The sequence below is a fragment of the Hyperolius riggenbachi genome, chromosome 4 (genome assembly GCF_040937935.1).
Source record: "Hyperolius riggenbachi isolate aHypRig1 chromosome 4, aHypRig1.pri, whole genome shotgun sequence".
Taxonomy (NCBI): Eukaryota; Metazoa; Chordata; class Amphibia; order Anura; family Hyperoliidae; genus Hyperolius; species Hyperolius riggenbachi.
This window is the reverse complement of record NC_090649.1, coordinates 259,713,910-259,726,915: the sequence shown is the minus strand read 5'-3', so window position 1 is coordinate 259,726,915 and position 13,006 is coordinate 259,713,910. Positions and strand designations below refer to the sequence as shown.

The window sequence follows — 13,006 nt, the reverse complement described above, 5'->3', positions numbered from 1 at the left end:
CCACCTGTTTATATTGGGAATTATAATCCAATAGGATAGAAAATCCGAATTCCTTCCCATCTGCCCCGTCCTTCACCCTATCCACCAGTGTCGCTGTCCTATCCATCTGTTTAGTCTTCTGCAATTCTTCCAATAGGCTCTCCCTACTGTATCCCTTCTCCTCAAATCTCTTAACCAAGACTTCACTCTGCTCCAAGAAATCAATTTCCCTGGTGCAGTTCCTCTTCATCCTGATAAACTGTCCCCTTGGAATATTGCGTAGCCATGTATCATGGTGGCAGCTGCTAATTGGTATGTATCCATTACGGTCAGTTTTTTTGAAATGTGTTTTCGTCCCCACCCCATCCCCCTCTTTGTATATAGTGAGATCCAGATAGTCAATCATTTGTGTACTCCACTTAACATCCAGTTGGATCCCCAGTCTATTATCATTCAGCCTTTCTACATAATTCAATAATTCCTCCTCCCTCCCCTCCCACACCCACAGCAGGTCGTCAATATAACGCCACCAATTTCTGATCGACCTACTCATATCCATATCCAATACCCGTTTTTCCCACTTACCCATAAAAATATTAGCATAACTGGGGGCAAATTTTGCCCCCATCGCACAGCCAACCTTTTGTCTATAGTAGCTGCCTCCATACCAAAAATAGTTATGGCTCAAACAATACTCAAGGAGTTCCAGGATGAACTCTATCTGTTGCCCTTTAAGAGTATTTTGTTCCTCCAAAGCCTCTTTAACCGCCTCCATCCCCTCTCTCTGGGGGATAATGGTGTACAGGGAGGAGACGTCCGCCGTAACCAAGAACCGTCCCTCCCCTAACACCACTCCCCCAAGCTTCTGCAGCAACTCCTTGGTGTCCCTAATCAGATAAGGCAACGCTTTGACCACAGGCTGCAAGAAAAAATCCACGTACTCACCAATTCTCTGGTTCAGGCCCCCTATCCCGCTAACTATTGGACGACCAGGGGGCTGTTCCAAGCTTTTGTGAATTTTTGGGTTTTGATATAGCACTGGAATCCTCGGGGCATCCACTAGTAAATATCTGAACTCTGCATCTGAGATAATACCAACATCCATCCCTTGCCTTAAAATTCTACACAGATCTCTCCTATATTCCTGAGTAGGATTGCCTTTTAGCAATTCATATGTGTTCTTATCTCCCACCAGTCTGTCCATTTCCCCCACATACTGCTGTTTACTCAAAACCACCACCCCTCCCCCCTTGTCTGCAGGCCGCACCACTATATCCTCCCTTTTCCTAAGGTTTTCAACCACCCTCCTATCCCAATCTATCCTCCCCCTTTCAATTTTTTCCACATCCTTCATTACCAGATTCCTAAACATATCGACAGTATTCCCTTTAGCCTGATCCATAGGATCGTCCAATAATTAGCGGGATAGTGCGGCCCAGAGGCTGACAAGTGTGCGCATGGGTGTTCACGTTGGAACGCGGATGCTAGTGGTTTGCGTGTCACAAAGGGAAATAGGAGGCATCTCGCGGGATCTGAGTGGTGCGTGCGCAGCTGTTGCGCGCGATGGTTGCCAGTATAGAGGAATCTGCATATGCAGTAAAGACTCTGGTAATGGACGTGCAATACTTAATCATCCAGATATGAGGTAATGAATATGTAAGGGGGTGATTAGGGGGAGGATTGATGTTGGTATGCACACGGGGAGGGTATTTAAACACTGCTGGCCAATCCTGACTGCAAGCCCCTGATGAGTCGTTAAGACGAAACACGTAGGGCGTGGCTAAGCAGGCAGAAGGCGGCAGTGTGCAGAGGAGACGTCCTCAGGATTGTTTTATGATATGCCTGTAAACTTTTTACGCTTGTGAGTAGTACTCTTTTTTAAGTGATCTTATTAAATGGTTTTACACTATCTAAGCCTGTTCAGTTGCAGTGGGCTGTGTATACACTGAGTGTCCTGGAGGACTACACACTGGCTAAACACTGTTGTGAGGATCGCTCACCAATTAGCTAGACAGCTGTCTGTGAGAGGGGCAGCCGGTATCGAAGGTGAGCTTGGTCCTGTTAGGTGGTGGATCACCTTTGAGTGAAGCGGTGGCCCCATAGAGTCATAAGCACGGGGTAATCAGTGTGGGAGTGGTTCCCCCCCGGAGATATATGTGTAGCAGCCTACGCAATGATATGTCATTTTCTCTCTTACTGTGATCTAAACCTGGAATCATTGTGAGCATTGGGAATAATTTGAAGCAAGTTGAAACGTGGACCTGGTGGTTACCTTATGCGCTGTTGGCTGTCTGTAAGGTCTGGGCAGCTACGACCAAAGGTGAGGACGGTTCCTTCGGGTGGTGGAGCACGGGAGGAAGGTGTCAACCTCTAAACATCACACGGGGCCTAGTTGGTGGAGGATCGGGCTTGGACTGACAGTCTATGTGATGATCTCGTTTGTTTCTTTTCTTTTCTGAGGATCACTGGATGTGAAGACGAGTGGAAGTATATCTGGTGGCCAATTGGTGAAGGACTTTTGCTCATGAGTGGACTGTGAGGCAGCGCAAATTTTTATTTAATTTGAGACTGTTGTGTTTGTGTAACATTTGAATTTGCAGCAAGCCCACAGTGAGTGAGTAGGTTAACATAGGGGTGGAGCTCGCTAAGGTATATATATTTTTACTGTGAATAGAGCCTTACTGCTACATCCTGGCAGCTATGTGCCAGATTCTATGATACGGCAGCTTCCTCAGAGACAAAGCTCATTCATTTCTACTCATAGCATTCAGCTTGAACATTTTTAAATATTATAAAGGTAAAATAAAAATGAATAAATATTTACACAAAATGTATAAAAACAAAACATAAGCCATCAAATTAAAAAAGATGTACTGCTTTTTTCCATTAGGGGTGATTTGTGGGGTCTCCCCGCATAAGAATGTGGCCGGAGAAACGCAGCCTATCGAATTCAATAGGCTGCTTTCTGATTTGCTTTCTTCTCATACTACTGAATGATCTGTATATCCTCTTGCTGGCAATGATCTAGCAAGTAAAACAGTTAAAAAAAAAAAAAAAAACTGTACTGTGAGATTTTGAAGGCCAACATTGCTTACTTCATTTACTGTATATGCCACACTTGCCTGCATGTCATGCTGAACTTTTGCCTTCAGCTGTTTTAGTCACATATCCGCAACAACCATGAACATAACTTGGGCCAAACATTTTTAGAACACCTAAACCGCATACTATCTCTGGGACAGCGATTCATATATTTTAAGGTGGCCACACCCGATACAATAAAATGATCCGATTTTACAGTAATTCAATAAAAACGAAAGCGAAAGCTTTTTTTTTTCAATCGACTGAAAAATCAGATCGGATTTCCCATTTTTTTCGATTTAAATCGATCCGGAATGCCAGATATTTCTCTTCAATTTCTACTAAAGATTGTATGGTGTGTGTTAGATTGTTAATTTATTAATATACACACACAAGCAATTTTCTCTGAGTTTCCAATCATTTTTATCATAATTGAAGAAAATTTTTTTTAACATAGGTGTGTGGTACATTGGTCATATTTTTGAAATGTTACAATCAGTCAGAAAAATTGATTGCAATTCTTACATTGAACAGATATTAAAAAAAAATTGTATGGTGTGTGGCCACCTTTAGCCAGAGTTTCATTTAGACAGACAGGCAACAAGCATTCTTGCAAAAGAGTTATGTAAAGGCAGATTTAATTAGTATAGGACTGCTTTAGATTAACATGGTAAAAATAATGTAGCTGCCAGCAAAGTGGGGCCTCGATTCATAAAGCATTCCCGCATTCGGAAATGCTGAAAACTGCTCACTTTACCGACCACACAGCAAAATCTGTATTCATAAAGGCTTTTTCCGCATGAAAAGCCGACATTCGCGAGCAGAGTGATCAATCACCGCCTTGCGCGGTGATTATCATAGCAAAAGTAACAAATGTCAATTCATAAAGATTAGAGGTAGCGGTATGCGGACGGGTATTACCGCTGGAAGCGGGAAAAAAGGGCGCATGCCGCTAGTGGACAAAAAGGGCGCCGCCATTCACTCTCATAATAAATAGCGTTTAATGGGCGCCGAGCAGGAAAAAAGGGCGCAGGACATAAATAACGTTTACAACTGGCGCCAGGAGATTTTTAATGATTTATAAGTGTGCTTGTGGTGATTTACGTTTATAAAATGCACCCGTGCCGAATAACGTTTATAAAAATACTAAACATATTTATCTTATTTAACTAATTAAAACATTATTTAAAGTTTTATCCCATACTGTTTGTAAAACATTATTATTCACAAAATAAAGCGATCAGTACGTAACGTAAATTGCAAAATATTTTTTGCATCCACAATTAGTAAAACATTATTATCCACATAATAAAGGGGGGTCTTAGGTTTAGGCACCACCAGGGGGGTCTTAGGTTTAGGCACCAACAGGGGGGTCTAGGGGTTAGGGGTAGGTACAGGGAGGGTTACTTAGGCACCAACAGGGGGGGTCTTAGGTTTAGGCACCAACAGGGGGGTCTAGGGGTTAGGGATAGGTACAGGGAGGGTTCTGTGTAAGAGTAGGCTTAGGTAAAGTTTTCATAAAATTTTAGTAATAATTACTAATGTTTTACAACACTTATTACGAACGTAGTTATATTTATATCATCGTTAAAGAATATTTTCAGATTTTATTATAAGAACAAACCGTAAATGAAGGTTATTCACAATAATATAGAATTATAACAATTAAACATATATTATTGTTTTTTTCATAAACGTAATTATAAGTTTAACTTTAGAAACAGGGAAGATTAACGTTTTCACAATTTCCGACTTCATAAACATTATTTAATGATTTATAATTTGGTTAAACCTTATTTGTAAACGAAATATAGCACACTATTTTTATAAACCCTATTAATGATTAATTATTATTTAGAGTTTACACCCCGCGCCCTTTTTGTCCGGGCGCCCTTTTTGTACGTACGCATTACCGCTACCTCTGATGTGGCGAGAAGCGTGCGGAATACATTGCAGTGAATGGGACAGACCTCCCAAGCAGCTGCAGAGAGAACACCGCACAGAGGGATTCCGCCTGCTTCTCCTGTCTCCCGACAGCCTAACGCCTGCCTACAGCGGAATATCTCCGCACGCCTGTCACAACTAGCAAAATTTTTATGAATTACCACCCTGAAGGCGGAAATACCGACAGCGGTGTTTCCCCGCTCGACGTTACCTTCCCGACAGCACTTTTATGAATCGAGGCCAATGTTACAACTGCCCATGTCATGTGACTATGAAATCTACGTCATTCATTGGTGGGTTAAATGAAAGCCTTCTCACCTGATGTAGTTCAACTATGTTTATTCTGCCTAGAAAAAGAAGAAAATAGTATCATGTATTACTACGTCATTTAAAGGCAATCTAAACTTGGAAAAATCTTTTTTTTGATCTAACAAAATCATCGAATGAAATTATCTAATCAAAGAAAAATGAAGAATGAATAATATAGGCACCATTACACTGATCACACAAAAAATAAATAATCGAGAATCTTTTTGGATTTGAGGAAATTTGGGATTTCTCCCATCTCTAATATAAACAGTGTCTTGAAGCAAAGTGATGGACACAATACATTTTTCTTGAGATTCATCAAAATGCACTACAGCTTACTTCCTGCCCTGTGTAGATTTAGCTGGCAAGTGGGTCAATCATGCATTATGGTAGAAAACATGCGGCTGAAGGTGATGGCAGATGGCGGATCAGTCAAAAACAGTCTGCAGACAGCCTGTACTCACGTGCTACTGTCGGCAGAACAACCGCCCTGCGGGAGGGTCTGACGGCCCAGTCGTTTGTAAAACAATACGGCGTGTGTACGCGCTTTAAGTGTTGGTGTATACCTCTGAATCCTTATCTCTACGTTTACCATTATCTAATCCCTTTCACACTTTTCTGAGCGCAGTCTGCTGAAATTCTGACAGCAGACTCAGCCATGAGGGGAGTGCATTCACAGTGCATCATTAACTGCATGTGTGCAGAGAGCTCAGTCAGAGACAGGCAGAGCTTTCTCTCACAGAGAGCAGAGGAAATGTATCTTTTGTGCCACATAAACATTTGTAATACTGTAGTGTGTGCAACCTGATATATGAAAACAAAAGCCTGTCAAGTAATCTGCTTCAAAATTACACTGTTCTTAGCATGTCAGGTTGCAGAGATTCTTACAGATTCACACCTCTGCAAAAACACTCTGTAGTCTCATATGCAAAAAACAGTACTGCTGTGTACAACTGAAGCACAGACTGCCCTTTTGCTAATGGTTTTAATGCAGCTACAACCTACACACAACGAATAACAGCTTTTGCATCTGACATTTAACATGAAAAGTAGGAAAATGTTTACACAGCTACTTAGATATTATTTGTACATTTTCATTTTAGAACACTTGGTTATTGATAGTGTTCCTTTAATGCAGTGGTCCTCAAACTAAGGCCCGCGGGCCGAATGCGGCCCCCTGAGGCTTTTCTACCGGCCCCACACACACAAAATGTATTACTTATAGATGCGGTCAGCTGCATCTTTAAATATTGGTGATCCACATATAGAATAGCAGTGCTGGCACCACCCATCCACATGGAAGCCAGAAAGCAGTCATTTTGCTGGTTTCCAATCAAATTCCAGATCAGGTGACACTGCTGTCCAATTGGACTTCAGGTTGCCACCTGGGTATGCTTCACTGCCTGGCCGACAAAGACATTTTATGTATACTCCGACCCCCAGCAGTCTGAAGTATGTTGTCCCGGCCCTCGACCCAAAACGTTTGGGGACCCCTGCTTTAATGGTACGCCTATCATACACCCATCCCCCTTTTTATCATTTCACTAGGTCAAGAATCTTAACCTTCCTGGCGGTAAGCCCGAGCTGAGCTAGGGCTATGCCGCGCAAGAGGATTTCTCAGGCCCTGCTGGGCCGATTAGTATAATTTTTTTTTTGCTAGCACTTTGCTAGCTGCGCGTGCATTCCGATCGCCGCCGCTACCCGCCGATTAGATGGGGGAAGTCCTTCAGGAAATCCCGTTCTTTTAATGGGATTTCCTGATCAAAGATCGCCGGAGGCGGGGGGATGCCGCTGCACAGCGGCCATCATGTAGCGAGCCCTAGGCTCGCTACATGATTTAAAAAAAATAAAAAAAAAAATAAAAAAAAAAAAAAAACTGCTGCGCTGCCCCCTGGCGGTTTCTAATAGACCGCCAGGAGGGTTAAAGCGACTCTCCAGATATTTTGTATCTGTAGTTTTAGATAGTGAAGAAAAGGGTTAGAAACACTTCGGGAGTTTTATGCATCTTTGTCTCACTATTTGAGAGATTTCTCTTGATTCCTGCCTTTGGAACCAATAAGGATCTTTGTGGATTGAACAAGAAAGTTTGTGGTCTCAGAGACAGGAAATTATGGGCAGCAAAAACTTGTCATAAAACCTCTGTCCCAAAGTATATAAAAACTGTTGCAGTTTGTGCCATGGTTGGAGAGATTTCCCCAGTTCCTCTATAAAACAGGAAGAGACAGTTTCCCAGATATGGAGCCAGGAAAGCAATAAAAACAAGAGGGGTTTAATCTCCGTCAGCACTATGGGCCTGAAGTACTAAACTCCAGTAAAGTTGAAGTGCGCAGGGAGCACACAGCAATTTTACCATTACTAGCACAAGGGGAGCATGGGCCGTTAACCCATTAGCGCCATGCGTGTTGCTATGGTAACATTCAGGGTAACAAGTGTTAACATAACAAGGAGCACATTACCACAGTATCACACATGGCGCTAATGGGTTAAAAGCCGGTGCTCCCCCTGCGCTAGTAACTGTAAAATTGACGCGGACTCCCCGCGCATGGCATCTGTACTGGAGTACCTTAAAAAACTAAGACAAAAAAAACAAACAAACAATTTCTGGTCGTGGACTTTGATCAATTGAGAGAGAAATTTAAAGTAACAGTTCTAATTCAATTCAGTAGAATGGATAGGCTCACTCACCCCCTCTAACTTGAAGTTCATCTTTTATCTCCTTAGAAATCTGTGAAGGCGTGACATATTCTTTTCCATCTAGAGTGTGTACTACATCCAGCTGCTTCTCAGCAATGAGCTTGGTAACAATCTCTATGCAATTACGTTCAGATAATCTGCAAGTACAAACCATTCAGTTTTATTTATAAAAACAACTTCACATTTCTAGAACGATTTGTATCTTCTGTTTACTAAAGACCAATATGATACAAAGTAAAAAGCAAAATATGCACAATATTGGTCACCTCCTTTCACTGCTGCATGGCCCAGTTATGGTGCTCAAGTATACAATGTAGACCCTTTCAGAGCATGGGCATTGTGACTTCTGTCTAGCCAGGCAGGCTCATATGTAGCATCCTGCAATGCACCGTGCGTTCTGACACTCCTCTTATGACCAGAATGGTTTTTCAGGAATTTGTTCTACAGTAGGCCTTCTGTGAGACTGGACCAGAGGGTTAGCCTTCAAGGACTGACTGTTCCTTTTTCCAGCCAGGTGGCTGAAGAAAGTAAGCAGGTGGGAATGGCACAGTCTGCAACCAGGAACAACATGTTACAGTGAAGATGGCCATACTTCAGATGACTTGGTGGACCAGGCGATCATCCAATTCTATGATTATAACTGAATGAAAATCGTTGTGGCCAAAAGCATGCCCGATCAACTATGCAACCAATTTTGGGCCAAAATTGGTTGCATGTATCGATCAGACATGCTGCAAGATTTCGGGCTGAGGCGCTTGACTGAGTGCGCATCGCTAACGGTGTGCGATATCGGGACCAGCAGGCAACGTGATACAAACCCCAGCGCAAAATGTGTAAAATGTGCCCTCCTCTGGTGCCTGTGCATGAATACATTACCTGCCGGTCTCCACCACTGGCTGCATCTCTGCACTTTTCTCACATACACACGCCCCACATGGTTGCCAGTACAACACGTACGTATGTGTGACATCCCACGCGCGCCCAGTTACCAGGCAGCGGCAAACAGCGATAGGTAAAGTATTAATGCACAGGCACTGGGAGGGGGGGGCACGTTTTACACTTGGGGAAACAGCACCAGGTGAGACATCACTAGGCTGATTCCCGCAAGATTTCATGCTGAAATCGATCAAGAATCGGCCTGCAATGCAGCTGACATCTCTCTCTCCGATCAGAGAGAGATCTGTCTCTTGGTCGAATCTGCCCATCATTACTAGATGTATGGACGCCTTAATTTGTTTTTCAGCTCTTATAAATTTAATCATTTTTGACTGACTGAATGAATTGTTTGAAAAAAAATTCAAAGCAATTTATTTTTTTCCTTAACATTGATCAGAAATATCTACTATAGCCAACATAAGGTTATCAAAAAAATGAGAAAATTGATTTTCCTCAATAATAACAGTAAACAAAAATACATTCAGTTTTTCAATACGGTAATTTTATTGAAAAAAGAAAAAAAGGTAGAAATCAAACATTGAGGCTAAGTTCACAGTGGGACGTTAAAGTCGCACGTTAAAACAGCATTTAACGCAGAATAACTCACTGCAATGAAAAATCAATGCCCCATTCACAGTGCACACGTTGCATTAGTGACTAACGCTGCACGTTAAGTAAAAGTACTGCATGCAGTGCGTTATACACGTTATTAGCTGTGTTGGACTGTTTGCACATGCTCAGTAATGACTTGGAAGCATACTTTTCATTGCCTGTATTTTTTACTGTATCTGCTGTATGCGACGGTAACGCTGCGTTGCCACTTTTTGGGCGCATTGCGTTGTAAGCTTGCGGTGCGACTTTAACGTGGCATCAAAACGCAACGTCCCACTGTGAATCTAGCCTGAGTTTGAACTGTGCATGGCTAACTCTGTAAAACGTAAAATACATGTACAGTATAAGATGTGCATTTCTACCATAGTAAAATGCACTAAAAGATTACTTTATTCCTATTTCACTGTCATTTACCGTAGGTAGTAAAAATGATGGACTAGTCCATCTCCTCTTGGGGGATTCACAGCATTACTTTGTTCTTAACAAAAGCACTTCTGAAAAATATCTATATAAAGTTGCCAGCTGGCCTTCCTGCTTTTTTGGCAGACTGAGCAACTGCTGTTCAGTAAGTACCCTTGAAAACAAAGGTCACCATAAGGCTACTTTCAAACTGCTGCGTTGGACAATATAAATCGCATTGCTAATGCAATGAAATGATAGTGCACTGTTAACATTGGCGCGGTACAGCAGTGTGACAATTTCTGTTGCCACAGCACAGTGCATGCAGAGCATAACTGTATAACAGAGAGGTTAACAATTGCAGTAAAGCATACTTTTTTATGTACTGCATGCGTCCTTCTGTTGTGTTGTGATCTTGGTTTTCCAGGGAACACATCACTCCCCAGTGTGAAAGTAGCCTTAATGAATTCTGAACCAATGTGGATTTTCTCTAATCCTCCCAAGGCACAGATGGAAAGACCAGCAAGTCATCATGGACTTAACCTACTGTCTAGAGCATTTTAGTGCCAACTGCAATTTCTTGGTGGGACAGGACATCAACCCTGTAGTGCTTCATTAGCAGCTCCATGTCCCGCTCTTCCTTCCCAGGAAGTAGATAGGGATCTAGTGAATGGTGTCTTAATTACCCTTTTCAGATCTTTTTCTCTAAAGGCTTTGACAATGTTTCTCTAATCAATCTAGCAATGGTTCATTTAAGGCCCGTACCATCTGAACGATTTTTCAAATGACCGGCAATAACGACAGTCACAGTGGATCTTAAAGATCGCTTGAATGCTCATTCGCACCTGTTGCATCCCATTGCATATACCCGCCACCAAGAAGATGGATCATCATGGGGCTTCGCTGGGATCCATCTTCCATGGTTATGAGGTGACTATTCAGCTTTAGAAGCCTAAAGAGACTTATTTGGCCCAGCAAAGAGTACTGTGTTCTTAAAGGAGTTATCAGCCAAATTCCCTAAAATGAGCTTTACTCACCTGGGGCTCTCTCCAGCCCCTTGCAGCTGACTGTCCCAGTCTCCGTTCTTGTTATTCAGGCCGACCGCGGGGTCAGCCTTACTGCGGCTGCGCAAATCACAGCTGTCAATCATGGCCACAACGAACTGCGCAGGCGCAGAACTAAAGCAGAGCGGTAGGCGTGGGACAGCCGGCTGCAAGAGGCCGGAGAGAGCCCCAAATGAGTAAAGCTCATTTTAGGGAATTTTGCTGATAACTCATTTAAAGGGAACCTGAAGCGAGAGGTATATGGAGGCTGCCATATTATAAGTTGTTCCTGATTAACTTCATTTCAATATTACTTTTCTGACCTTAATTATATTATACTTTTGCTCTTTAGTAGCTTAAAAATGTAACTTAGAAAAGGTTAAAATAGGTGAAAAAGCATTGTGAATCATCCTCAATGTCAGAAACATTTGATCTGCTGCATGCTTGTCTAGGGTCCTTTGCTAAAAGTATGAGCATGGGAACACACTAAGCAGAAATGTTAGCGTTGCGTAAAACGCAGCGTTAACGCGTATAATGGTAAGTCAATGGGACCCATGAAAATACGCATGTGTATGCGTTTTTAGTACGGGTTTTTAAAACGCTGGTTTTGTTGCATATTTTCAGAAACGCATAAAAAAACCTGCACATAATGAAAGTCAATGGTTACACAATATATTGCATTTCGTATGCGTTTTTGTAAAAAAAACAAAACGTATGTTTTCTTATGTATTTCCGCTTCCTGTTGACTTCCTAATGATTTGCATAAAACATTAAAAAAATGCATAAAAAATGCATACAAAACGCATGTGCGGGAAGAAAATGTGCATAAAACGCACATGACAAAAACCGTGAACTTCACGCACTGCCAAGTGTGCACCCAGCCTAAGGTTTGTTCACATTATAAATCGCCAGCGCTATCGCAAGCGTTGAGCGATTTATACTGTGAAGTGTTCTCCCTAGAAATTTTTTCCAGTCCGGTGACATGAAAAAGTAGCCGGGTGGGGAGAGATGAGAGAATGCAGGGCTGGTGCTTCTGTGTGCAACTCTGTTTACAGAATAGGAGGAGGTGAGCTGATGACAGCCGGGTGCTCACCAATACTAGCCGGGTGGAGCACCAGGCTAAAAGAACCTGGGGAGAACACTGCTGTGATTTTTACGGCGCTATTCCCTTAGAAAAGCGCTTCTCTAATCGCTTTTGCTCAGCGATGATTTTTTCACTTCCCGGCATCAGTCAGCAAGTGAACGCTTTAACCCGGAAATTAATAAATACAATGTATTTATTTATAAAAGCGCTAGAGAAATCGCTATACAAAGCGTTTTGTGATTTCCCTATACCTTCCATTGAGCCAAAGTGCTCATAAAATGGTGCATGTAGCGCGTTTGCAATTTCAAAAAAATGTAAATGCTTACATGTGAACACTGTCATAGGAAATCATTACACAAGCAGCAGGGGTCAGTACAAAAATGCGGAGCAGTGTTTTTCGGCGCTGCTAGATTTGGGCGCAGCCGGCGCCTCCATAGACAATAAAGGGAATCACAACTGAGCAGCGCTCAGTGAGTAACGTCGGCACCGTCAGAAGACGGAGCCGAGGTTGCTTAAAAAACACAATAATTCGGCCTCCAGCAAATCGCCGGAAGCTGAATTATATCATTCCCCACCATCCATGGCGGCCTGGAGGGGGAATAGTAATACGGCCTGGACTTGTGCAGAAGCAGGATCAGCCATATACTGGCTGTATCCTGCGCCCAAGTCTACGGGCGCCAATTTCAAATGTATGCCAAAAATGATCCGACTTCTCAGTATTATGAAACCACGTATTTAAAATTGCTCCATCTCCGACTTATTTAGTCTAATTTTTCAAAGGCTATGGATTTGGTTCAAAAACCATCCAACTCAGACTCCTGCTTTTATTGAAACCACCGATTCCAGGTACCCAAAATTGCTCAGACTCCTCGACTCCAACTCCACAGCCTTGATCAGCTGGATAACCAGGCAAATGTGTTGCATA

The 13,006-nt window shown here is 42.5% G+C and overlaps 1 protein-coding gene across 1 annotated transcript in view; it reads right to left on the bottom strand.

Annotated features, from left to right (window-relative positions):
- The window catches only part of UFL1 (UFM1 specific ligase 1), a 93,115-nt gene that overhangs the window by 78,645 nt on the left and 1,464 nt on the right, over positions 1 to 13,006 (bottom strand). Inside the window, exons 2-3 of the mRNA XM_068231184.1 lie at positions 7,999 to 8,144; positions 5,323 to 5,351 (exon numbers count right to left, since the gene is read on the bottom strand). Coding sequence (XP_068087285.1) covers positions 5,323 to 5,351; positions 7,999 to 8,144 — 175 coding nt within the window. The remainder of the gene's footprint in view (positions 1 to 5,322; positions 5,352 to 7,998; positions 8,145 to 13,006) is intronic.